We start from the raw sequence: 26570 nt of genomic DNA, 5'->3' as shown, positions 1-26570 counted from the left end.
TAGTCCTGTGCTCTGCATGAATTGGTTACACTAGGCCTCTCCCTACATTAAAACTTGTTCCATTTATTCCAAAGGATGGGTCAATTTCTCCTTTAGTTGCGCCTTGTTTGCTGTTTGAAAGGCAATCTTTTTGCATGAATCTCAGCATTTCAGTAAAACTTCATGTACTAGTGGGTCTCTTTCTTAGTTCCAAAAAACAACTCCTGCTTTGTAAAAAACCATGTTCATTCCTCCAATGGCAAATCTGTGCTTTACTAATATCAAATTAACCCCACTGCTCTGCCTTTCTGAGTACAAAACCACCTTTTATTATAATACCAAATCACAGTATAATCTTTTGACGGCATCTTAAAAGCGCTTACATTGAACACATGTGGTTATCAACAATGCACATTACTCAACAAAAATGATGACAATGGGAAGAGCACGCCCAGTTTGCACATCCACAGGTGACGAGAACAGCAATGTTGCAACTGCTGCCTGGCTGACACTGAGAAGACACCAACTTTAAGATACACTCCAGTTTCAAAAACTGCATCTCAAAATTCATGAAATGCAAATACTTTCCTATATAAGGTACTTGGCATAGCATCTGGCCCATAGTAAGCTAGCTTTTAATAAATGTTAGCCATCAACAACGTATCAATAACAAACCTTCGGCAAACAAAGCTCCCTTTAACCAATGTGTTTGGTGGCAAGGCAAAGCAGGTTAGAGGTGTTCTGGTCTCCTCAGACTTGGGTATGCAGGGGCAGAGGTGATACATGGCAAGAGAAGGGCACCACCTCAATTGCCATGGGTGGGCAGGGGTTGGGCCTAGAGAAGCGGCAAGCTTATGTCAGTTGGTCACTAGGAAATGAAGAGGTACAACCTGGGCTGGGAGTAGACTGTGACACTAAAGAGGCAGGAGACCGTCCCAAACAGGCCACGAGATTTACAGAGAAGGGAGAAGGCAGGGTGCATTTTACTGAGCACTTATTATATCAAGAGCTTTAATTAGTACTCATTTAGTGCTCACATCAATCCTGAAAAGTAGAAATTATCCCCATTTTACAGAGGAGAAAGAGACTCACTAAAATTCTTTGCATCAACCCCAGGGGTACATCATAGGTGACAGAGCCAGGGTTTGCACCAGGCTTCACATGAAACTTATTCCCATAATTCTATCAGGCACTATGGATAAAGAATCCAAGTCCTACTAAGTATCTCCCTGCCTCCTACACTGGTAATCAAACATTGCCTGATGGAGAGAGACTTCAGAATTTTTTTTTTCAAACAGAGGGTTATAGCTATAAAGGATATATACTGAGCAGATAAATGCTGTAAACAAAATTGCCCTGTGGAACATCAAAATCACTTAATATGCTCAATTGCTTTCAAAGCATGCATTGCAGAGAACTGTTATGCTGATTACCAATAATTATAATCTACTCATTAAGGAAAGTCCCTAAGGGCTTCCACAAAGGAACACTTCATGACTGAGTTTAAGTTACTCTGTGTACTTGAAAATAATGAAGCTACCATTCTTTTAAAATTATCTAATTTAGGTTTTCACTCATTTATACTGTGCTTCTCTGCAAGGGCTCCAAATGAAAGAGGTTTTGCTATCCTTAAATGGAGGCCTTCTCTCAAGGTCCAGAGCAGCTTGGCACTGATAGTTGACATGTCAGCTCCCTGCCAAGCAGGGATGGGAGGAGAGAGGTTCAGGGAAGAATCTGGATCTGAAAGTCTATCCCTGCTTTGCTTAACATTTTGGTTCCAACGAACTTGTTTCTCCAGATTCTTGAGATCCATCAGACATTTGTGGAGAGAAGACACTGGAATTGACTAAGAACTGCCTTAAATCCTTTAGGAATAAAACTAATATACAAAAAAACAAAGGCATTGATAACTTAATATGGGCCAAGTACTCAGTGAAGTGAGTGCTTCCCCTCTACTCTCCTTCAGCTGTGTGAGTGTCCCAGTGCCTTGGATCCTCACCCCTTTTACTCTATATATTCCATTCCCATGGTTTTAAATTCTAACTATATGCTGATGTCTTTTAACATTATAACTCCAGCCCTGACTCCTTTCTTGAGTTCCAAATTGATGCATCCCATGACTTAAAACATCCTCATCTGGATATTCAAAACTAGTATGTCTAAAAAAAAAACACATTTCCACCCACCACAACCCCACCCTACCAACCTGTCTTTCCTCCAAGACTTCTCATATAGCTTCAACATCTATCCATTTATTTGACCCCAAAACTTAGGAATTATTCTCAGTTTCTCTTTTTTCCATCCCCCTCTGTTCTGTCCATCTCCCACATATCCGACTTCACTCTAGGGATGTCCCCTGAGCACTCTAAACCAATCACGATAGTCCCATACTCTTTGCTGGAGACCAGAATCCTAGGCCAAAACTAGTCTGCATGGAATGTCATGTGTCTTAATTCAGGTCAGTGGTACAATGAGGTAAAAGATTTCTGGGAACATTTCTTTTTTGAGATGTCAGTGAAGAAACACGTATCCCACATTTCCACTATCCAGTGCCCTATGAACATACTCAAAAAGAATCCACCTTAGGATGAGGCTGACTTTCTGGATGGCAGAAGGGAAGAGGAGGAAAGAACCTGGCTCACAGATGACATGGCTGATTACCTAGAGCAGGGGTCCCTGACCTCTGGGCCATGGACCAATACCTGTCCATGGACTGTTAGGAAGGAGGCCGCACAGCAGGAGGTGAGTGGTGGGCAAGTGAGCGAAGCTTCATCTGTATTCACGGCGGCTCGCATTATTACCTGAGCTCCACCTCCCATCAGATTAGCGGTGGCGTTAGATTCTCATAAGAGCACGAACCCTATTGTGAACTGTGCATGCAAGGGATCTAGGTTGCGTGCTCCTTATGAGAATCTAATGCCTGATGATCTGCCACTGTTTCCCAACACCCCCGGATGGGAATGTCTAGTTACAGGAAAACAAGTTCAGGGTTCCCACTGATTCTACATTATGGTGAACTGCATAATTATTTCATTATATATTACAGTGTAATAATAATAGAAACATGGTGCACAATAAATGTAATGTACTTGAATCACCCCAAACCATTTCCCTGTGCCCAACCTGTGGAAAAATTGTCTTCCATAAAACCAGTTCCTTGTGCCAAAAATGTTGGGGACTGCTGACCTAGAGCATAGAACCCTGAAATTCACTCTACATGTGGATTTCCAATTCTGTGAGACAATAAATTTCCTTATTGTTGAAGCCAGAAATTTTGGGTTTTCTGGTTTTGCAGTTGAAAGCAACTTAATAGATGCAAACAAGGGGAAGCCAACAAAGGGGACCAAGAAGCAACAATCAATAAGGCAGGAAAAAAAACATATACTGTCCTAGAAACAAGAGAACCAAGTATTTCTTGCTATAGAGACAAATCAACTATGTCCAATATTGGGAGGTTGAGGAAAAGAAGGACTAGAGGTGACCACTGTATTGGCAACATGAAATCACTGGTGACCTGGACAACTGTAGTTTCAGAGAAGTGGTGGGGACAGAAACTTCTCTGGAGTGGGTTGAGAAACTGGGCCACAGGGAAGTGAAATCATTTAATTTAGACAACTCTTTTGAGAAGTTTTGCTATGAAGGGTAGCAGAGAAATGAGCAGTAATAAAGGAGAATAAGGGGTCAAAGCAGGACTTTTTAAAGACAAAAAATCTTCTAGCAACAAAAATGATTTATCAAGAGAAATATGATGCAAGATAGAGAAAATAATTGCAGGAACAAAGACCAGAGTCTTTTGAAAAGCCACAAGGAGACAGGATCTGGTGGACAGGTAGAGGGGCTTGCCTTTTAGAGAAGCAGTGATTATTCCATTTGCTGCAACAGGAGGTAAGGCAGGGAACAAGTACAGATGCAAGTCATAGCTAACATGGTAAAGAAAGGGGAGTTCCCACCTGATTCTTTCAATTTCTGCCAAGTGGCAAGATGACCAGCTGAGATACTGGAGAAGTGTTTTAATGTGTTTTTAATAAAAAGGGTGCCACTCTGTTGCCCAGGCTGGAGTACAGTGAGGCTCACTGGAACCTTGAATTCCTGGGTTCAAGCAATCCTTGTACCTCGGCCTCCCAAAGCACTGGGATTATAGGCCTGAGCCACCAAGCCTGGCCTACTGAAGGAGGGGTTTTGAAGTGAGAGGCAAAGGTGCAAAACAGCAATTTCAGAGAGTTGGAAAGTAAACAAATAAGGAAAGTCTTACAATGTTGAAAGGATTGCTCAGCAATCTTGAGTGCCCATTTTAAGTCTGCGGTCATGAATTTAAGAATAGACATGGTTTTTCTGCAGTTTTTTCAGCTGTTCAGAGACAGAAATGTAGGGAGTTGAGAGTTTTCAAAATCTGCATGAAGGAGGCAGAATAGCAAGGAAGTCAAGTGAGTGATTATGGTGTTAGATCGTGCAACCTAGCCTGAATAAGGAAAGAAGAGAGGATCTGAGGGGAGATGACAGCTATGAAGATGCTGGTATCCCAGCAAAGGCTAGTGGTCCACCAAAACTCATTCTCTTTTCTTCTGAATGCAAGAGTACACAAGACACAGCTGGCCAGGCACACTACATTTCCTAAGTTCCCTTGCTTGTTAAGTGGCCATATGGTGAGGACCTCTTCAATGGAACATGAAGGGGAGCGATGTGGGGTCCTAACGGAGAGTCTCCTCCACACTCATCCTCTCCCTATTTCAATTCAGGATAATGCCACAGTGAATGGCAAAGAAACAAGATGGAAGACACTTGGGTCTTTCAGGCTGTGTGTGGCAGAACCACTCACTGACTCTGAACATCTGCCTTGCACTGTGACCTGAGAGAGAGGAAAAAAAAAAAACTCCTCTCTTGTTTAATCACTGCATTGTGGGGTCTTTTAGCTTAAGCAGTTTAACCTTATCCTGACCTGGGTCAGGGATTGAAGGTTTCTAAGATCCTCTGTAGTGGAAGTAGTAAAGAGAATGAGGTGAAAAGCTAAAAGGGAGTGGTCAGAGTGGGGTGTATGGATTATGAAATTGAAACTTTAGAGGTGTGCAGTTAGAGGTGATAAAAAGATCTAAGATAGGACCAATGGAATGTATGACTAAGGTGGAGGAAAGTGCAAATTAAGTTTCAGAAAAGATAGGAGACTGGCCTAGGATCACACATGAATGAGCAGAAGGGCCCAAATTCCCACTGAGACCTAAATGACTTCACACTCCATGCTCTTTCCACTCTGCCAGGTCCTCAGGTTCAATCAAACCACCTGGTTCAAAGAAAAAGCTGCAGGTAAAGTGTTTCTATGAAGAAAGGTTAGTTTGGTCCCACGAACATGTAACACAACTTCTCCTGGGTAATGGGTAGTACACTACAAGAACACAATTACAGCCAGTGCCTGACTTAATAATGGCTCAACTCAGGACTGACTGACTTACAAGACTGCAAAAGCAATACACATTGAATAAAGTCCTTAAGATGGGGTTATGCCCAGGTAAACCCATCATCAGATATCTTCAACTTACAATGGGTTTACCTGGACGTAACTCCCTCGTAAGTTGAGGAGCAACTGTTGGGTTGTTTTTTGTTTTTGTTTTTGTTTTTTCGAGACGGAGTCTCACTCTGTCCCCCAGGCTGACTGGAGTGCAGTGGCGCAATCTCGGCTCACTCAAGCCCCACCTCCCGGGTTCACGCCATTCTCCTGCCTCAGCCTCCCGAGTAGCTGGAACTACAGGCACCCGCCACCACACCAGGCTACTTTTTTGTATTTATAGTAGAGGCAGGGTTTCACCATGTTAGCCAAGATGCTCTTGATCTCCTGACCTCATGATCCGCCCGCCTCAGCCTTCCAAAGTGCTGGGATTACAGGTGTAAGCCACCACACCTGGCCAAGCATCTGTATTGTTAATACGTAATCAGAATCATCATGCTTTGCAACCCTGTATTTTTCATGATCTATGAAGTATTTCATCCATCCAGGGGCCTAGTGGCAGCATTCACACCCTCCTGTTCTCCTTTTGATGACCACCACTGACTCACCTGGCCTCTCCCTCTAGTCTCTATTCCCTCCAAGCCATCTTCTAGACTGGAAGTTACCTTGTGAAATTCGTATTATGCCTTCCACTACATAAAACCCTAGCAACCTGCACAAGACCTCTCTTTCCAATATCCCCTCAGTCTACCTGTTCAGTCACATTTCCCCCGTCTCCCTCACCCCAGTGTATGCTGCAGCTGTATTCACTTATTTACCATTTTCATACTTCCATGCCTTTGTATATGCTGGGGTTCTCCTTGAAACGTCTTCAACCCTTGGTCATACAACACACTCCCACTGATCCAACTCCAGTGCTCTTCCCCAGTATATTTTTCTTTTTCTGCCCTTCCTTCATCTCTCTCCACTGTCCCTAGGGAAGCACAATTAGAGCTATTATTGTACTGCATTATAATAATCTGTCTATTTCTCTCCTCATCCTTGACATCCTGACACAGTTTCCACTTGACTCATAGTAGGTGCTCAAATCCTGTACTGAATGCTGAATGAGACTGAATTTAGCTGTTCCATTTTGATCACACTGAAATTAGATGAACTGTTTTTGGTGGAACTCAGGATTTCATATCACATTTCTTATTTTCCCAAAGAAAGTCAGTCTGGATGGCAGAGGAAATACAGGGTTCAGCTGTTTGCATCCATGGCCCCTTTCACAGTCTACTCTGGAACCCAACATTTCAAAGCTACCTTCAAAGTCAGATGTTACTAAACAAGCCTACTACACTACTGACGGATACATTATGCAGATGAAACATAAACAGGCTGGCAAGAGTTGAGAATGTGACAGAGGATGTGGCTGGGGTCACCAGGTGTTTGTGGGATGGCTGTGATGGCTCAGCCATCCAGGAACAGCCAGTCTGGTCTCTGTAGGGACACCTGCGGCTTGCCAGCTCCCACTACCCAAATTACAGTACGTGCTACACAGTATTTGTTTCTGCTATGGCCAAGGAGAGCTGCTCACTCTTCCACCTGCATGACACAGATGGTACAGATGGGAGCATGCTTCCACATGAGGATGTGCAATTACACCCAGTTCCTCCAGCTGTGACAATTACTAAGCGAAAACCCGAGGGAAGGAAACAATCCTGGCAGATAACTGTCTTCCCTACTGGCGCTTACCACTTAGTTCTCCCAGGAACAGCTGCTGCATCCACGGCCTCCCATCTCTTTTACAGTCCTTCCTGGAACCCAAGTACTTGAAAAGCATTGGGTATGATAGGAACATAAAGCAGTCATCGAAGCATATATATTTAAGTATGAAAATACCATGGCTTTATTTTTCCCTTAAAAAGATAGCCATGCTTATGGGTTAAATGGAAAGGATGTACATCATTCTCATGAGTAAACAAGATTTAACTGCTTTCAGATACAAACCATAATGCCAAAGAAGTGACATGAAGGGGGTAAAAGTCTAATGCTTTCATCTTCACAGCAATCAAATGCAAAGTAAAGCAAAAATGAAATGGACTTAATTAATGCTGGGCATTCCCACAGGGAAAATGCAAGAGGATATTACATCAATCAGTAGCAGTATTGTATACAATTTAAAAATTCCTTTAGGTTGAGCCACCCTCACTCTTCTCTCTGGCTCTCTCCCATCTGAGGTATAGCAGGCTGGAACTAACAGAGCTAGTAGTCAGGAGTTTTTGCTTTGGAGTCCACTGAGATTAAGTGGGTGGCAAAGTCTTGGAAGACCAGATAACCTGGCTCTGGTGAGGCACCTACGTGCAGCAGTGTCGCATATGGAAGTTGACAACATACTCAGCATTAGTCCTCTGCACAGAAATAGCGAAAGGCTCAAAAGGGTGAAAGGTGAAGGCAACAAGGCGTCGCACTGTGTGGTTGATGGGGCGGCCCAATAACCCCGCCTGGATCTCAAACTTGAGCAGGCCTGAGTCCCGGGCATAGAACCTAAAAAGAACAAGGACAGAGACAGAGAAAGAGGGGAAGTATTGATATTCACCATCAAACAGAAATCTAGACAGCAGGGGAATGTGACAACTCATTATTTTACCTTATTCATGAAATCTCCTCTTATATCAGCCCCAGGTTATCAGAACTATAAAATCACCTTGGTATGATCAGCTCATTTAGTGAAGAGTGATTATAAATTTTACTATGTTGCACTGAGTCACTGGTCATTTCTCTTTCCTGAGATGACTCAGTTTTACAGTCTTAATTATAGCCTCTCCACTTCCAGACGCTCCTGCCTCAAGATTGTCTAGGCCAGGGCTAAAAATTAAATGAAAGCCACGTGTGTCATTTTAAATTTTCAGGTAGCCATACTGAAAAAAATAAAATAAAAGGGGAAATTTTAATAACACATTTTATTTACTCTAATATATCCAAAATATTGTAATTTCAACCTATAATCAGTATCAAACTATTAGTGAGATATTTCCTTTTTTTTTTGGAAATCTGGTGGGTATTTGACGCTTGAGCACATCTCAACTTGAACTAGCCACATTTTAAGTGCTCAACAGCCACATGTGGCTAGTGGCTACCATACTGGACAGTGTGGATCTAGGCTCACCTTTGAGTTCTTCATATTTAAGAATAAATTCTTTTAAAAGGTTCTTATTTTTCATGCTCAGAAACAAAATACTAAGTAGTGTTTAATTTTTCATCTAATATGTGAGACTAAAGATGCTTCCATCCATCCTAGTATTTAAATGCCTTTACCATATGCAAAATAAATGCCCTATGGTTTGGAGAACTACTGATGATTAGTGAGTGGAGGCTGAATGGCTGAGGCAGGTGGGGGTGGGGTGGCAGGGAGGATTCTAGAAAACAAAAAGCCCTGAATTAAAGAGTCCTATAATCTCCTTTTGGAAATGCAATATATAAGCAGACCTAAAGATATTTATACCTTTTGACTCAATAATTCCATATCCAAGAATATATATCCTCAGAATTTGATTTAAATGAAGTAACTAGTATATGAATAAAGATGACTACTATGGCATTTGTTTTAATGTAAAAATGTAGAAAGAGAATAAATGCTCAGTGATGGGGGAATGGTTAAATAAATCATGGTACGTCTATTTGATAGAATATACCATCATTAGGACTGTAATTGTGAGGACTATGTATAATAACAATATGAAATAATGTTTATAAAATAAAAACAGACTACAAAAAATGATGCTAACTGTGATTACAAGTGTGTAAATGTAAATATGCACACTGACAAAGACTAGACTGGATTATACAGTAAAGACATTGGAGGAATGGTATTCTGTCTTCAAATGCCCTTAATATCCTTATATTTCTCATTTTAAATTAAAAATATAAAGAAGAATTATAAGAGAAACCCCTTTATTCAGGAGCAATAGCATTTCCAAATTTTAGATTCATCTTCTCCAATTAGAAAAGTAGGAAAGACAGAAAGGACAGAGAAATGTATCTCATGGTACTTGACTCGTAACAGATGGGGCCCATCTTTTTTATGTGTAAAAAACACACAGCCCTACTCCCAAAATCCCCAAACACAAAGGGATTGTAATTTAAAGTGGGTTGTTTGAGTTTCTAAATCTCACTCCCGCTTTACAGGACATACGGGTAAATAAGAAATATAGTAAATACTATCCCAGGGATGCAATGAGCAAAATCTAGAATTTGGATAACACTAGAGGAAAAACAACCTAACTTCCTCAATAATTTCATTGCAAAGAAAATAAAAGGGGGAAGAAGAACCTACAGAATAAAAATGACTGGGCCAGCCACAGTGGCTCACGCCTGTAATCCCAGCACTTTGGGAGGCTGAGGTGGGTGGATCACTTGAGGTCAAGATTTTGAGGCCAGCCTGGCCAACATGGTGAAACCCCATCTCTACAGAAATACAAAAATTAGCCAGGTGTGGTGGCAGACGCCTGTAATCCCAGCTACTTGGGAGGCTGAGGCAGCAGAACTGCTTGATCCCAGGAGGCAGAGGTTGCAGTGAGTTGAGATCGCGCACTCCAGCCTGGGCAACAGACAGAGACTCCATCTCAAAAAAAAAAGACTGAAGGGACCAAATGCAATGCATGAACCTTGTATGGATCTGATGCAAACAAATTAACTATAAAAAGAATATTTGTATGACAACAGGGATATATAAAAACTGACTAGATATTTGAAGATATTAAAGATTTTTTGTTAATTTTTTATTTTTTTATTTTTTATTATTTTTTTATTTTTTATTTTTTGAGACGGAGTCTTGCTCTGTCGCCCGGGCTGGAGTGCAGTGGCCGGACCTCAGCTCACTGCAAGCTCCGCCTCCTGGGTTTACGCCATTCTCCTGCCTCAGCCTCCGAAGTAGCTGGGACTACAGACGCCCACCACTTCGCCCGGCTAGTTTTTTGTATTTTTAGTAGAGACGGGGTTTCACCATGTTAGCCAGGATGGTCTCGATCTCCTGACCTCGTGATCCACCCGTCTCGGCCTCCCAAAGTGCTGGGATTACAGGCTTGAGCGTTAATTTTTTAAAGATGGGGTAATAGTGTTACTTGTTTTGCTAGGATAAGTTGGATTTCCTTTAAAAATAACCTCAGACAGTGGTGGGAAGGGAAGGGAGCAGTGGTGGTGATGGAAATAGGTGAGACAGGAGCAGCCACGAGCTGGTAACTGTTCAAGTGGGTGATGAGTACATGAAGGTTTATTACGCTCTTCTACTTTTGTATATGTTTTCCATATACAACTTTCCATAATAAATAAAATATTAACTAGTTTTGGAACTTGACTCTAATTTCCCAAAGGAAATATTATAAATGGTGATTAATTATACAGAATATGTCACACAGGCCCATTTAATACACAAGGAGGCTGGATGATGAAATATATCTATCATAAAGATCTAACTACCACTGTTTCTATGTGAAAAAGACCTTCCAAGCTCCAGCCTAGAGCTCCAGGAACACACCCACCTTGAGGTAACTCCACTAGTGACAGTAATTCCAGCTCCTCCCGCTAATACTATTACAGCACACAGAACAGGCTCCGTGTATGGAGAGACAGATGGGTCTGTGAACTAGACTTCTGTGAGGAAACAATTTCTTGTAAGATGTCAGTTTCAAAGTTCTAATAATAACACAGCAGTCTATATTCCAAAATTCCTCCAAGTGAGGAAGCATGAGTTTCTTCTAAATCTGTCAGCAGTTCCCCAAATTGTCTCTGCTATTTTTTCTATTAGGTAATATGGCAGGATAAAATCTGTGTTAGATACATAATTATAAAGTCTCAATGACAAAAACTATTATGGAATCGTATTAGATTATTAAATGGGAAAGTACAGCTTCCTACCCTGGATACCTTTAAAAGAGGACAATACTTACCTGAATTAGATGTTCTGATGAGAAGCAAAGAGTAGGAATAATTTATGAGACTAGTACCTAAATGATTGTAGCACTCACCGCATTATAGAAATAGCCTGCCTTGCAACCTTACCCATGAATACGAGTAGAGACAGTCACAATCAAATGATGTCCAGAAGAAGAGAAAAGAAAGCAGGCCATCTTCAGCCCTTGAGCAGTTTGTAGCTATAGCAGTGACACTGTACCTGATTGGGTGATCTCCACAAGTCTTGGGCCGCTCCATGACAGATACCCACTTGTCATCATAACTGAAGAGAGACAAATCCAGATAGGGGCTACCGCTGTAAGACTGAGCACTGATGGGGAGCTGACCCAGCAGCCGGCGTACCGCCTCTGTGTGTCCTCCATACTTGGCATTTATAATAGTGTCTTTGAACCTAAACAAAAGGGCCGGTGAGGAAGGCTTTGTTAGTGAGTACACAAAGCTGTCTTGGATTTTAAATTGACAAATATATATCTAAGAACAACTCCTTCTTTAAATACAAATTAAAACCTAGGTAATGAATTAAGACAGAACTCTCTCTCACACATTACAAGTCTGGCCAGCTACAAATACTTTTAAAAGCAAAACATATAACTAAAATGGAAAACAACAAATTACTTTAGAAATGTGTTTGGGTTTTGGGTTTTTTAAATTTTGATACAGGGTCTCGCTTTGTTGCCCAGGCCGGAGTACAGTGGTGTGATCTCAGCTTACTGCAGCCTTGACCTCCCCGGCTGAAGCGTTCCTCCCACCTCAGCCCCCAGAGTAGGTGGGGACTACAGGCACATGCCACCACGCCCAGCTAATTTGTGTATTTTTTATAGAGATGGGATTTCGCCATGTTGCTCAGGCTGGCCTTGAACTCCTGGGTTCAACTGATCTGCCCGCCTTGGCCTCCTAAAATGCTAGGATTACAGACATGAGCCACCACACCCGGCCCTACTTTAGAAGTTAACAAAGACTCTACAAACAAGTTTAAAATGAGTATAACTAGTTTATGACAACTATTTCTACTCTTTTCTAATAACAGTGCAACTGGGGGAAAAGGTCAAGAACTTACTTTCCCCAAATAACTGCCTTAGACTGAATTAGGAAGGAGTTATAGAGAACAGAAGCAGCCTTTGACTCTTCTTGGGATCACCCACTTCCAGCAAGCCTTTCACAAATAAATTACCCATTCTTTGTTTGTTTAAATAAAATTTGGAAACTAGCTATCTATACTCCTGCAGAAACACCAGTATCTAGAAGAACAGTAACAGACATAGAGTCATATATCTAACTTATCTTTGAAAATAATGACAAAGCAGTTATTTCTCATGACTGTAACAAAATGCTAAGTTTTATTTTATTTTTTTTAGAGACAGGTTCTGGCTGTGTTGCCCAGGCTGGAGGGCAGTAGCACAACCTCAGCTCACTGCTACCTCCACCTCTCCTGGGCTCAAGCAATCCTCCCACCTCAGCTTCCCAAGTAGCCAGGAACACAGGTGCGTGCCACCACACCCAGCTAACTTTTTTTTTTGTAGAGACAGGGTCTCGCCATGTTGCCCAGACTGGTCTTCAACTCCTGGCCTCAAGCGATCCACCCACCTCAGCCTTCCAAAATGCTGGGATTACAGGCATGTGCCACCGTGCCTGGCCACAAAACTAAATTTAATACTCTTTGACAAGTACTTCTATTCTTCTGGAAATTTGCCCTAAGGAATCACTCTACATGCAGAAAAATCTCTGTGCACATTCATACAGCATTGTTTATCGAGGAAGAAAAAATAAAAAGCTAACAGGAAACTACCATTTTCAAAGATGATATGGTAACAGAGGAAATGTTTATCACATCTGTAAATAAAAGAAGTAGGATACAATACTACTTCTATATAATATGGCTAAAACACAAAGAAAACAAAAACTCACACTTAAAGTGAAAACTGGCAGAAACACATTAAAATGTTAACAGTCGTATAATGACATTTTGAATTTTTTCCTTATTTTTCACTTTCCTACAGCGTCGTAGAAACAATGTCAACTGTCTATCAATATATATATATTTTAAACCTCTACATTCAAGCATATCATATGGTTCAACAATCAAGGGGATATAAATTTTTTTTAGTCTGGGAGAAAAGTATAATATCTCATCCCTGAAACAAATGGAATAAAAAAACTTCAGTGTTGCTAACTTTCATGAGACTAGAAAGATTAATTAGTTGAGGGCAATTTTTATTTTCACTATTAACCTATGGTATTAGGTGGATATGAACACTTTTCCGCTCCCCCTAAAGAAACCCTAGCAAGCAACACTGCTTTTCCATTACTCCTCCTGACAGTAATTTTCACAGCCTCAGTATAAATCATAAAAATAAATCTTGGGCCAAATAGAGCTTATTTTTTCCCTTTCATTTGAGCTGAAATAAAAGATCCTGGGCACTTTCATTTTCAGCAAAGATCTGGCACCATCTCATCTACACCTTAGCCCTGCCTGACTCACCGACTCGCTGGCTTTCAAAGGTAAAATGATGGGGGCTGGTTCACAGCTTTGTGATGACCACAGATCAAAGCATCTGTGATAATCTACAGGTTGAAGCAGTTCCTCTTCCTCTGCAGCACCTACCACCTCCACTCTCCATGCTCCCCACTAATTAAAAGCAGTCACTCTGATGTCTTCACACTTTAGCTCCTGCCTCAGTGTCACTCTGTCCAGCCATACCTCCCTTAATTCTCGGTAATTTCAAAATCCTCAGAGATGTTCTTTACAGCACCATAGCCTCCTACTAGTTCCTTGACCTCCTCTCAACCTCAACTGCTTATTCCACAGTCACACCCTCAACCTCACCATTACCAACGACTGCAAACCCTCTCTAGTCACAGGGTAGACCGTCATGCTCTCCAACCATCTTCTCTCCCATCTTTCCGGCTCACTCCCTCTATTCGTCCCAACTTCAGCAATCCTTCAACCGCTACAGGACCTATAATCCACTGATTCTATAAACTTCTTGCCATCCTACACTCTCATCATATCCTCTCTTCCTTCCTTCCACATAAGATGAAATCACTAAATCATCCATTGCACACATCCTCAACAATCTTAAATTATCTTATGGTACTTGCTTAGAAAAACTACAACCTCCAGTTAAGCTCAACTTTGCCTATTCCTTGCCTGTACTACTTGGTTTTCTCCACGGCTGGAGAAAAACATACAATGCTCACTTTAAACTTATGGCCATGAACTTTATGTAGGCTCTTAATGCTGCAGGGCACTCGTATTACATTTCCATAGTCCTTCCAGACTCCCACGCTCTTCCATGACTATTTCGTCTCCCCTCTTCCATGCTGACTCTTAGCTAATGGCATCACTTACTTTGTTACTGACAAATGGAAGTTAGCAGAAGATAACTTTTTTAAAGCTCCCATCAGCACATCTACCCAACATTTGTACATATATAACTTTCTGTGCTCCCATGCAAGGCAAATCCATCTGCCAGTGCACTAGAACCCAGCCCCTCTCATGCACTTAAGAAGTTCTTCCACTTTCCTAAACTGTTTCCCCTTCTCTACAGTATCAGTCCCATCTGTATGCAAACATGCCATTTTTCCCTCTCATCTAAAAAATAACAAAAACAAAATCTAACACCACCTACCTCTCCAGCTAATGCACCACTTTTCAGCTCCCATTGTAATAAAACTCCTCAAAACACTTTTCCATACTGTCCAACTTTTCTCCTCCCATTCTTTCTTAAACCCACCCTAAAGAGGCTTTCACCCCTACCATCTTACTCAAACCTACTCTTGTCAAAGTTACCAATGACCTCGATGCTGCTAACTCCAATAAGTTAATTTTCAGTCCCTATTGTACTGAAAATTGTCAGGTGGCTGTGACACAGCTAACACTCCTTTGAGAAACTATGAGACACCTCCACTTACAGAATTTTTGATCCTCTCCCCTAAACCTGCTCTACCCACAGGTTTACAGTTTAATGGCAACTCTCTCTTGCAAGCTGTTCAATCCAAAAATGTTAGAATTATCTTTGACTTTGTTCTTTCATAGCCCATAGACCATCCTCCATTAATCCACTGGGCTCTAACCTTCAAAATACACTGAGAATATAATTACTTACTATTCCCAATGCTACCACCCTGATCCAAGCCACCACCGTTGAACAACAAATAATCACAGAGGATTTGGTATGTGCCAGACACTTTTCTAGGTGCTTAGGATACACTAGTGGACAGTAAAGAACTTAAATCCTAGTGGCAGGAAACAGAATGCCATAGTTATACTTACTGGATCACTGAAACAGTCTCTTAACTGGTATCCCTGCTGCCACCCTACCTGCCTACATTCTAATCTTAACAGAACAGCCAGAGTGACTCTGTTAAAACATAAGTGAGACTATGCCATTCCTCTGCTCAAACATGACACAATCTACCTCATCTATAGTTAAAGCCAAGACTATAGAATGGCCCTATGTATCTGCCTACCTCCCCACCCCAAATCAGGTCTCTGACCCTATTTGCAAGTACTCTGCCCCTTGCTCACTCCAGTCCAGCCACCCTGGCCTTCTTGTTGTCCCTCAAATGCATCAGATCCACCCCAGGGCCTTTAGATATGCTATTCCTTTTGCTGGGTATATTCTTCTTCCTGCTATCCACATGGCTTGCCCCCTGACTTCCTTCAAAAGCTTTCTCAACCACCACCTTCTCAGTGAAGCCTATGCTGACAACTCTACTAGGAAAACTGACAATCTCTTCTTAATATACTCAAACCTACCAGTATTCTAACAATTTTTTTTTCCTTGGACACATTCTTCTTGGACTCCTCCACTCTCGTGCTTCCAAATGGTCTGACAGGTGGACAGTCATTCTGCAAATTCCCTTTATCATTATCCTCAGGACTCTCTTTGCCTCTCTCTAGTGTCAGACTATTTCCTACATACCATTCTTTTGTGGTCTATTGAAGTACATCTCCACAGGCTTCCTTAGAAAAGGTACATGAGAGGTAATCTTTTCAGACTTCACAGGTTTGAAAATGTCTGCATTCCACCCTATTATTTGGATATAGAATTCTAAATTGCAAATCACCCTTTTCATAGACTTCTGAGGGCATGATTTTAATGACTTCAAGCTTTCGGTATTATTGATAAGTCTGATGTCATTATGATGACATTGTTTTTACGTGTGAAACGTATGTTCTTTCTCAAAGTTTTCACAATGTTCTCTTCATCCCCAATGTTCCAAAATTTCACGATGATATGCCTCTCGGTGTGGGTCTTTTTCATTGACTATACTGGATACTAGATGAATCCAGTGGTGCACTGATAAAGGTTTAATTTTTCTCAGGGGAAAAAAGCCATGATTTGTAGTGCTTGTTGATTTCTGTGGTGTAAATCTTCCTGCCAAGGTACCAATGTGACATTACTCAATGTGCAGTTGCCAAGAGAAGAGTAGTAGCACCTTTTTATATAGTATTTACACCATATAGATAAAATAGATGCAAAAACCGCAAGAGCCTAAGTAACAGTAAAATAGGAAATAATTTGGAAATAATTTTTAATAATGACTTTGTTTAACAATCAGCTTGCAAAAATTCCTGAAAGTTTAAGTCAGATCTCATGAGCCAGTACAAGCCAGCTCCAGCACTGGATGGTCCTGCCAATCCAAAAATTTATGTTCTTCAGTCCTGGGAAACTATCTCATTATTTCTCCACTTTGTGTTCTCCACTGCTCCTTCAGGAATTACCCAGATATTTGACCTCCTAGGCAGATACTCTATTTTTTTTTTAATGTTTCTCTTCTATGTCCCTTCTCTTATCAATTTATTCTACTTTCTTGGAGAGTTCCTCCACTACATCCAACAAATTTTAAATTTCCAAAAGTTTCTCATTGTTCTAGGAATGCTCCTGTTTTGTTTGGTTTGTTCGTTTGTTTTGGAGACGGAGTCTCGCTCTGTTGCCCAGGCTGGAGTGCAGTGGCGCAAACTCGGCTTACTGCAAGCTCCGCCTCCTGGGTTCACGCCATTTTCCTGCCTCAGCCTCCCGAGTAGCCGGGACTATAGGCACCTGCCATCATGCCTGGCTAATTTTTTTTGTATTTTTTCTTTTAGTAGAGACAGGGTTTCACCATGTTAGCCAGGATGGTCTCGATCTCCTGACCTCATGACCCGTCTGCCTCGGTCTCCCAAAGTGCTGGGATTACAGGTGTGAGCCACCCCGTCCGGCTGGAATGTTCCTGTTTTTATACTTTAAATTGTTTCAGTGAATGTAACATTTTTTTTTTTTTTTTTTTTTTTTTTTTGAGATAGGGTCTTACTTTGTCACCCACTCTGGAATGCAGTAGCTTGATCTCGGTTCACTGCAACCTCCACCTCCCAGGTTCAAGCAATCTTCCTGCCTCAGCCCCTCCAAGTAGCTGGGATGACAGATGCATGCCACCAAACTCAGCTAATTTTTTTGCTTTTTGGGAGACCAGTCATGTTCCCCAGGCTGGTCTTGAACTCCTGAGCTCAAGCAATCAGTCCATGCCAACCTCCCAAAGTGCTAGGATTAAAGGCATAAGCCACCATGCCAGGCCTGTTTCCTTAGTCTTTATTCTTTATTCTGTTTGTTTTGTGTTGGTCTCTTTTAGGATAAAGGCTTTCCTTAAATGACTCATGATCCTTGGTGTCCATTTTTATTCTTGAACATTTATTTTGACCTATAAGGGTCCCAATTTCATTGATTTTTACCAAAAGATTACTGGGAAAAGATTACTATAAAATTTAGCATTTAGAACCATGTGTTCACAAGAAGTAAAAAAAAAATTTCAATTTATATATACATTATATTTTCAATGTAGCAAAGTATGATTAGTGGTCAACAAAATATGTTAGCATACAACTGTGTTGGAGACATAGAATAGACATATAAATTTGAGAATCAGAAGAAACAATGTAAAATTCTCAATTATGGGTATAATTTGCCATGAATTTTTCATATAAAATACTTGAATACCAAATTACTATGGTAATTAGCATCCTTTTGTTATATTTTAAAGTGTTATTTTAAATGTCAATGTTTAATATACACTGAAAATATCATCCTCTACAACTATTTAAATTTAGTAGTAACAGGAAAAAAAATTTAAAATCAACTTAAAATATGTGAGGGTACCCCAATTTTCAAAATCTTTTGGTGGTAAAGTAAAATTCTTAAGATCACTGAGCTGGAATATACAACCTGTCCCCTCAGTTTTTTCTGGAGCTTTCTGTAATTTTGTTTAATTCCAGATGTATTCTGAAATAATTTTTGGAAAACAGTTTCTTCTAATTCCTGGATAACTTCATTCATTCAGCAAATACCTACTGAGCTCCTCCCACAGGGCAGACACTGGCCTTGGTGTTGTGGATACGGCAGTGGACATAATAGACAAAATCCCTGCCCTCATGGAGCTTATCATCTAGTGACTTCTTTGATATTTTGACTGAGTGCACCCATCTTTTGTTGTTTTTGTTTTTTTGTTTTTGAGACAGGGTCTTGCTCTGTCACCCAGGCTGGAGTCCAGTGGCACACTCATGGCTCATTGCAACCTTTGCCTCCCAGGCTCAAGTAATCCTCCCACCTCAGCCTCCCTAGTAGCTGGGACTATAGGCATGCGCCACCACACTCGGCTATTTTTTTTTTTATTTTTTGTGAAGACAGGGTTTTGCCATGTTGCCTAGGCTGGTCTTAAAACTTGGGCTCAAGCGATCCACCTGCCTTGGCCTCCCAAAGTGTTGGGATTACAGGCATGAACCACCACACTCAGACTGTTACTTGTCAATTATCTGCTTAATTTTGAAGCAAATTTTAAAAGAAAATTCATCCCAAAATGAAAAAAAGCAAAATCTGATCCATGTTCTGCATATAAAAATTCTTCTATACTGAAGAGATACCAAGGCAGAAGATTTGTGTGAACCAAAGAAAAAGGAAAACGCAAAACAGTTGTCTGAACTCAGTAGCCATCTATCTATAATCGAGTACTATCTCTTTATATAAATACGATGCCACTGCATTAACATATTTGTTTTTCCCAGTGGCAGTAATGCTTATTCTGATTCATCCACTCACTGTGGTCTGATCTATCTTTGGACCCAGAACAGTTATTCTTCCATTACTGCCTAAAGTAAGGGAAACAATTTAAGTATGTGAAATATGATGAGGCACTAACTAAAGTAGGATTTAGTTTAGGCCCTTGGCCCAAAGGAACCATTTGTTTCATAATAATGCACTACGGCAATTATTAGAAGCTCTGGTTCACAGGAGGGCCTTGCTGACTGGGGGGTATATATTTAGGGTGACCTAAGTGATTTGTAAAGGCACTCCAGGTGTCAGTATCTGTAAGTCTCCTCTTTGTGCTGGTCAGTTTTCCTAGGGAAGAATCTCTAATCTCCTGCCTGGAAGGTACAAGCGTGGATGCCATATCTGGGAAGGGGGGTAGGACTCTTACCCTTCCGTATGTCAACTTTCACCTAATTCCTGTTTTTAGCATAACATGTCTCATCCCTACTTTTAAATATACCTCATAAACCTGACACCAGAGCCCATGTGGTTCAATCTGTTCAGAGAATAAACTTCCAGCCTTCTGCAGATGTTGAAGAGATAGTCACTTGGCTATGTAGACTTAGAAAAGGGATCTAGAGGGTCTGACTACTCCTTTTAAGAACTTTACCAATCCTCTTCATTTCAGCCTACCTCACAGATACCTTTGGAAGTACTTAGAGGCACCTGGGACCTCCAACGTCCTGACCCTTTCCTGAGTTCTCCGGTGTAAGGCAGCTTGTTTCTTGATGACTAAGCTCTGCAGCGTTGAGTTTCTGCTCTCTGAGGTATGCTAAGTCAGTTCTCATTCATTCCCTGGCTTTTCAGCTTTTAAAACTTTGTTAATATGTCCTATCTCCCATTGTCTCCTCTCCTATTCTCTTTGTTCTTACAGGTTTATACCTTACTTTATTGTCATTTTAGTGGGACTTAGGGATGGAGCAAAGATAAATACATGTGTTCAACATATCATGTTTAACCAAAAGCTCTAAAATTATTTCCTTATTCATTCAATAAACATAAGTGCTTGACAGTGTACCATTGAGGATATAGCAATAAATGAAGACACAGCCTCTATCTTTCTGCAGTTCACATGCAGTCTAGAAAGAATCACAGACAATGCACAAATAATTCCACAGGTGCTGAGATAGGAAGAAGTTCAGAAAGAAACAAGGGGTTATAATGCACAGACTAAGCAAAGCTATGTGGACAGACAGAATAAGAGACGGTTTCCTAGAGACAATAGCTATTGGCCTAACACCAATTTTTCTAAAAAAAATTAAGACTATTGAGTCGGTACAGCAGCTTACCGGCGCTGGATCTGCCTTGCAAAATTGTTGCTAGAAGCTGAGCAGGGAAACTGGACTTCACTGTGCAGGGTAGCATTACGAAAAAGGTCACAGAAGTTCTCAAAGAGCTCCAAAAGCTCATCTGACGTATTCTCAAACACAGCAATCACCTCTGTCGTCACCATATTGTACACCACAAAGAAAGATGCCTGCAGAAGAAAAGAGAGAGAGGTATAGGACAGCTGAGTATAATGCCATGCCTAGGAAACTTATCACTTATCACTTGGCTGAAAATTCAAGGCATGAATTTTCCAAAAACAACAACAACAACAACAAGCAAACACCTCAGCTTTACCACTAAGGTGGAAACATGGCTCCAAGTGGTTCTGGGAAAATAGGAAGCACCAGTGGGATTTATCAATTGAGAGCCTCAATGTTGCCAGATTTCCCACTGTATCTGTGCTGCTAGACTTACTGAGATGGCCAGCATATAAGTATAAAAAGGTTTTGAATTTTCATTTCAAACTGTGCAAATTCAGTATTTTTCCTTCCAAATGTTTATTCCCTACTTGCTCCCCAACCCACCCTGGGATAAAAAGCACTTCTTAAAATGCCAGATTTAATTTTCTTTCCTGCTGAGAAAGTGATTTGCAGCCTGGGGCTGCCTGTTGGCAAATTATTTTCTCTTGTATGTGTACAGTTGAAAGTTCAATTTAGGGGTATTTATTTTTCCCTCTTAATATTTCTAACATGCAGAGAGACACCTTAAGTACATCTTGTTCTAAACTGCCCAGGCAAGTTGTATACAAGCAAGGTACTGCTGAACAAATGAAAAATCAGATAGGCATTTTCCACTTTTTTCTTCATAAATGTTCTTTCAGCCAAGAGCATTTGTAAAATACATTTGAGATTTGTAGCAATTAAGATCAGAGGCGAAACCTGAAAAGCATTCAAATGCCATATGACATACGTGACAGAGTTACTGCTTTTTCTAAATGGGCCCTCAGTGGCTAGCCCGCTTCCTTTAAACTTCCAGTGCTCTGCCCTGCCTAACAAGTAAGTTCCAAGAACCCCTAATTTTTGTTACAGTGAATGTAGCAGTGTGAATCATCTACTTCTGACAGGACTCTAGAAGTTCTCAGACCACTAGGATTAGTACTTCACCCTCCTATGATTGAGTTTAAATCTCCATTACCAATTTCTGGAGCCATTCGACTCACCTGTTTTACTAGTAATTAGCGCTTCTCAGAGCTTATATTACATGGCTTTTGCAGTCACCTGCAAATTAAATTTGGCTGTAAATTAAAGAGGCTAGAGGGTAACCTGAGAATAATACTCATAATATTACCAAGGCCTTGTGTTGGGATATACTTTTTACTTATTAATCTTACTGGAACCTATCAAATTAAACTGGGGGAGGAGTGCAGAGGACAACTAGGGCAGAAAGATTGGGTTTAGAGTTACAAACTATATAAGCAAAGTATAGAGCCCTAGTTATGTCGCTAGCTACGACTTATTGTAGCTACCAGAAAAAACTAGGCCACCTTTCAGCAAAGAAGAATAATCTCAAAGGCAGCAATCACAGACAACTTACTACCTCCAAAATAAAAAGGCAATTATAGCTCAAACCTAAATAAAGATTGATTCAAGTCCTTTCTATAGCCCTGGACAACACTTTGATCCTATCAGGGCTTCACCAGAATCTCTCATAATTACATGGATATAAAATTACTCAAACATTTACTAGCCTTCCCTCCAAGACAGACTGGGAAGTAAAGAACAGGAGGATAGAGAAGTCAAGGACTTCACTGCAATATCCCATGATACATAAGACGAACCAGATGCTCACCTGTGATTGCTCAATGGGTGACTTCATCATTGATAGGGAAGAAAAAAAATCCACAAAAAATGATCTCTAACCATATTACTCCCGTACTTTTTTTTAGAACACACAAACTACAATTCAGAAGGAAAATGTTAGAAGATATTTTACCACAGGTAGCTGGTGAGGTTATAGGACATGATACCCTGTACAGAATCTGTTAATGGTAGAATCAGCTACAGGTCAATAAGAGATACCAAACTCAGTTGACTTCATGATTTACTGATTTGCTGGTTGTTCTGAATTTCCAAATTAGTGTCTAAGAAGACAATCTGCAAACAGGAGAACTGGGGGGACAAAGGTGTAGCAAGGTAGTTCTCTAACTTGGCCAACACTGAAATGGAGAGGTTTTCAAAGACAAATGCCCAAATTACCCTGAATTTCAATGTAGTGTTTCAACCCCCAAATCTTAGCAGTTCTGTGCTCTTTATATCACCTTATTCCCTTTTGGGAAATTCTTCCCCCTACTGAAAGAAAGGCATTCTTCCCCTAAACTGAAAAACCTTTAAGACTTGTTGTCCTGATGACTCTCCTCAGGGATCATAAATTTTGGCTTCTTTTTGATCTCTTCACTGCTCTACAAGCTATGTCCCGGCATGTGGGCAAGGTCAGGGTAAAGTCACAAAACTTAATTCTGCCAAATGAATGCACCTGCTAGTTACCTTATAAATAGGACTTTACGGAGAAGTAAATTATTAACCATTTAAGGACGAAAGTGGGGTTACTTAGAGAATTTTCTTTTTTGTATCGTATACTCATTCTCATTGCCATTACTAAAACAGCCAGACCAATAAGCACAATCTTACAAAATCAAAAGAGGTTATCCATAAGTAGTCCAAACCTTGACCTTGCAGCATTTGGGCTTCCATCTCATGAGTACCGAAAATGCTCTGCAGAAGAGCTAGGGTAGTAATCAGAGTTGACTATCTTCCTGTCAATGACTTGAACTTTAGCTTCCATTTGTCCAGATAAATACATATGACCAGAGAAAAATGGAGCTGATTTTAAGTTTGGACCCTAGGATATCAACTCAGACTACGTGAAATGTCTATTTCTGAGGGGTGGGCTACAAACAGAGAAACCTTCCCATTTTGTCAAGGAGACTGGACAAGTAAAAGGCAGAAGTGCACCTCATACCTGTGATGGATCTGTGACTCGCAGTGTTACTACATCCTCACTAGTGTACTTGATAAACAGATGGTTTTCATCCAGAAGCTGCATTTTCCACATTCGCAGCTGCCGCAGTTGGTCAAAATACTGGAAGAAGCGCCTCTTGGCCATTGCGCTACCATCCTGTTCTGCCCGGCGCCACAAATACACCAGCAACCGGTGTTTGAGGGAATTGATGAAAGGATCCCTAAAGGGATTGGCCATGCCTGTCTGACTGTCCCGCTGTACCTCAGGGAAAACAGCTGACACAGTGAGCAGGTCATCCTCATAGCAAAAGCGGCCAATGGTCCGCACATCAATGAAAGTGCCTTCAGGAGTCACCTGGAAGACATGGATGGTCTGTTGTTGCACAGACAAGATGGCCAGGATGTTTTTGTACAAGTACAGCCCTTGGTTGTGTGACAAGACCACCTTGTCACACTTGAATGTGCGTGTATCACATAAGCGGCCAGTGTGAAGGTCAATGATGTGGAGGGAATAGTCTTCTAGAGGGGACCGTGGGTTGGGGGTCACTGATTCACTGTTCCGATATACCTCAAAAAATGGAGGGTGAGGCTCATCCGGGAGGTAGGCAGCTGAGCCCACGATGACACAGCGGCAGTCATCAGTGAAGAGACTACACTCCCGGTTCAGGTGCTCACCATTGGCTGCAACATTGGTAATGTGCAGCAGGACAAAAAAGCGTTCAAAGAGCCGGCCCCGGATATTCACTGACCGCTGGTCATTGCCATTGGACAGGATTTCTCCTTCATATCCCTGCAGTAGGTCCTCTGCTGCCTGGCAGCCCTGGTACTCATAGATTTCAAGAGATGTCTGGTCTGAAGAAAAAGCAATAAAGTAGCGTCCATCAGGTGAGAATTTACGCAAAAAACAAGGAGGCTTTTCAACGTTGACAACTGTGAAGTTGGGGAAGACATTCTGATGGAACACTCGGACTTGGTGCCAGTGGGTACCTGCCTTGCCTGAACTGATCCGCCGGCGCTCCAAGCGGTGAATGACATTTTGGTTTTGGATTCTTCGAGGCCTGATAGTAGAAACATGATGATCCATTATCACATCTCTAAACAGAAAAGTAAAGTAGAAGTCAAGAAAATGAAACAAAATTTACCAAAATATAAATATATACAAGTCAAACAGATTTCTCTTCTTATATCCTGAACCTAGGAGCTCCCAGGATGACAGTGACTGGCATTACTGCTTCCCCTTAAGTGGTCCTAACATTTCCAAGTCTAGAAAGAGGTCTAAGGGAAGGATCCAGTTCACTAGGAATACCTTCCAAGTATGCTCAGCTGTTGCGAATGTTCAACAGAAAAAAATCTACAACTGCAAATTTGAACAGTATAAGACACATTCGGCCGGGCACGGTGGCTCATGCCTGTAATCCCAACACTTTGGGAGACTGAAGCAAATGGATCACTCGAGCTCACTAGTTCAAGGCCAGCCTGGAAAACATGGCAAAACCCCGTCTCTACAAAAAAATATAAAAATTAGCCAGGCATGGTGGCACATGCCTGTAGTTCTAGCTACTTGAGAGGCTGAAGTGGAAGGACTGCTTAAGCTCGGATCACTGAAGCTGCAATGAGTCATGATCATAACACCGCACTCCAGCCTGGGCAACAGAGTGAGACTCTATCTCAAACAAACAAAAAAATCATATTCAATGTGTATTCATTCCAGCAAAAAATATTTACTGGGCTGTTAAGATGTCCATATTACCCAAAATAACCTACAGATTCAATACAAACCCCATCAAAATCCTAACAGCACTTTTTACAAAGATAAAAAATTCATCCTAAAATTCATATGGTATGTCAAGGGCCTCCAAATACACAAAATAATTTTGAAAAAGAACAAAGAGGACTCAAGCCCCCTGATTTCAAAATATAATACAAAACCACAGTAATCAAAAAAGTGTAATACTGGATAAAGACAGACACAGACCAATGAAATGGCCCACAAATAAACTCTGGCATATATGGTTAAACAATCTTTGATAAGGTACTACTGCTACTCAATAGAAAAAGGATAGTCACTTCAGCAAATGGTGTTGGGAAAACTGAATAGCCACATGCAAAAGAATGAAGTCGGATCCTATCTTACACCCTATACAAAAATTAACCCAAAATAGGTCAAGGACCTAAATAAAAGACCCATAATTATAAAACTACTAGAAGAAAATACAGGAGGAAAGCTTCATGACATCAGACCTGGCAGTGATTTCTTAGATAAGACATAAAAGGCACAGGCAACCAAGACAAAAACAGACAAATAGGAATACATCAAATTTAAAACTTCTGTAATCAAAGGACACAATCAACAGAGTGAAAGGGCTTTCTACAGGATGGAAGAAAATATTTGCAAATCATATACTGGATAAAGGGTTAATATCTAGAACATATAAAGAACTCCTATAACTCAATAACAAAAAATCATATACCCAATTTTAAAATGGTCAAAGTACTTGAATAGACATTTCCCCTATACAAATGGCCAAAAAGCATATGAAAAGATAGATGCTCAACATCACTAATCATCAGAGAAATGTAAATCAAAACTACAGTGGGATATCACCTCACGCCCATCAGAATGATTGCTTTTTTAAAAAAAAGAAAATAACAAGTGTCGCTGAGGACATAGAGGAAGCTGAACCCTTGTGCACTGTTGGTGGAACTGAAAAATAGTACAGCTACTAAGGAAAACAGTATGAAGATTCCTCAAAAAAAATTAGAACTACCATATGATCCAGCAATTCCACTTCTGGGTATAAATCCAAAATAACTGAAAGCAGGATTTCTTTTTTTTTTTTTTTTTTTTTT

At 40.8% G+C, this 26570-nt stretch overlaps 1 protein-coding gene and 1 long non-coding RNA gene across 5 annotated transcripts in view; one reads left to right on the top strand and one right to left on the bottom strand.

Moving 5' to 3' along the window:
* Positions 1 to 7283: 7283 nt before the first annotated feature.
* Positions 7284 to 26570, bottom strand: part of DET1 (DET1 partner of COP1 E3 ubiquitin ligase) — a 24978-nt gene continuing 5691 nt past the window's right edge. For 2 of the 3 annotated variants that reach the window (XM_017882057.1, XM_017882056.1), the window contains 4 exons: positions 23722 to 24814; positions 20724 to 20911; positions 11571 to 11762; positions 7284 to 7945 (listed from right to left, as the gene is read on the bottom strand). In XM_017882057.1, coding sequence (XP_017737546.1) covers positions 7756 to 7945; positions 11571 to 11762; positions 20724 to 20911; positions 23722 to 24804 — 1653 coding nt within the window. In that variant the 5' untranslated portion in view covers positions 24805 to 24814 and the 3' untranslated portion in view covers positions 7284 to 7755. The remainder of the gene's footprint in view (positions 7946 to 11570; positions 11763 to 20723; positions 20912 to 23721; positions 24815 to 26570) is intronic. The other variant, XM_017882058.1, reaches the window with a different exon arrangement.
* The window catches only part of LOC108535787 (uncharacterized), a 12043-nt gene continuing 5590 nt past the window's right edge, over positions 20118 to 26570 (top strand). For both annotated transcript variants that reach the window (XR_001887327.1, XR_001887326.1), the window contains exon 1: positions 20118 to 20201. This is a non-coding gene — a long non-coding RNA (uncharacterized LOC108535787). The remainder of the gene's footprint in view (positions 20202 to 26570) is intronic.

The sequence above is a fragment of the Rhinopithecus bieti genome, unplaced genomic scaffold (assembly GCF_001698545.2).
Source record: "Rhinopithecus bieti isolate Rb0 unplaced genomic scaffold, ASM169854v2 scaffold_12070, whole genome shotgun sequence".
Taxonomy (NCBI): domain Eukaryota; kingdom Metazoa; phylum Chordata; class Mammalia; order Primates; family Cercopithecidae; genus Rhinopithecus; species Rhinopithecus bieti.
This window is presented reverse-complemented; position numbering and strand designations above follow the sequence as displayed.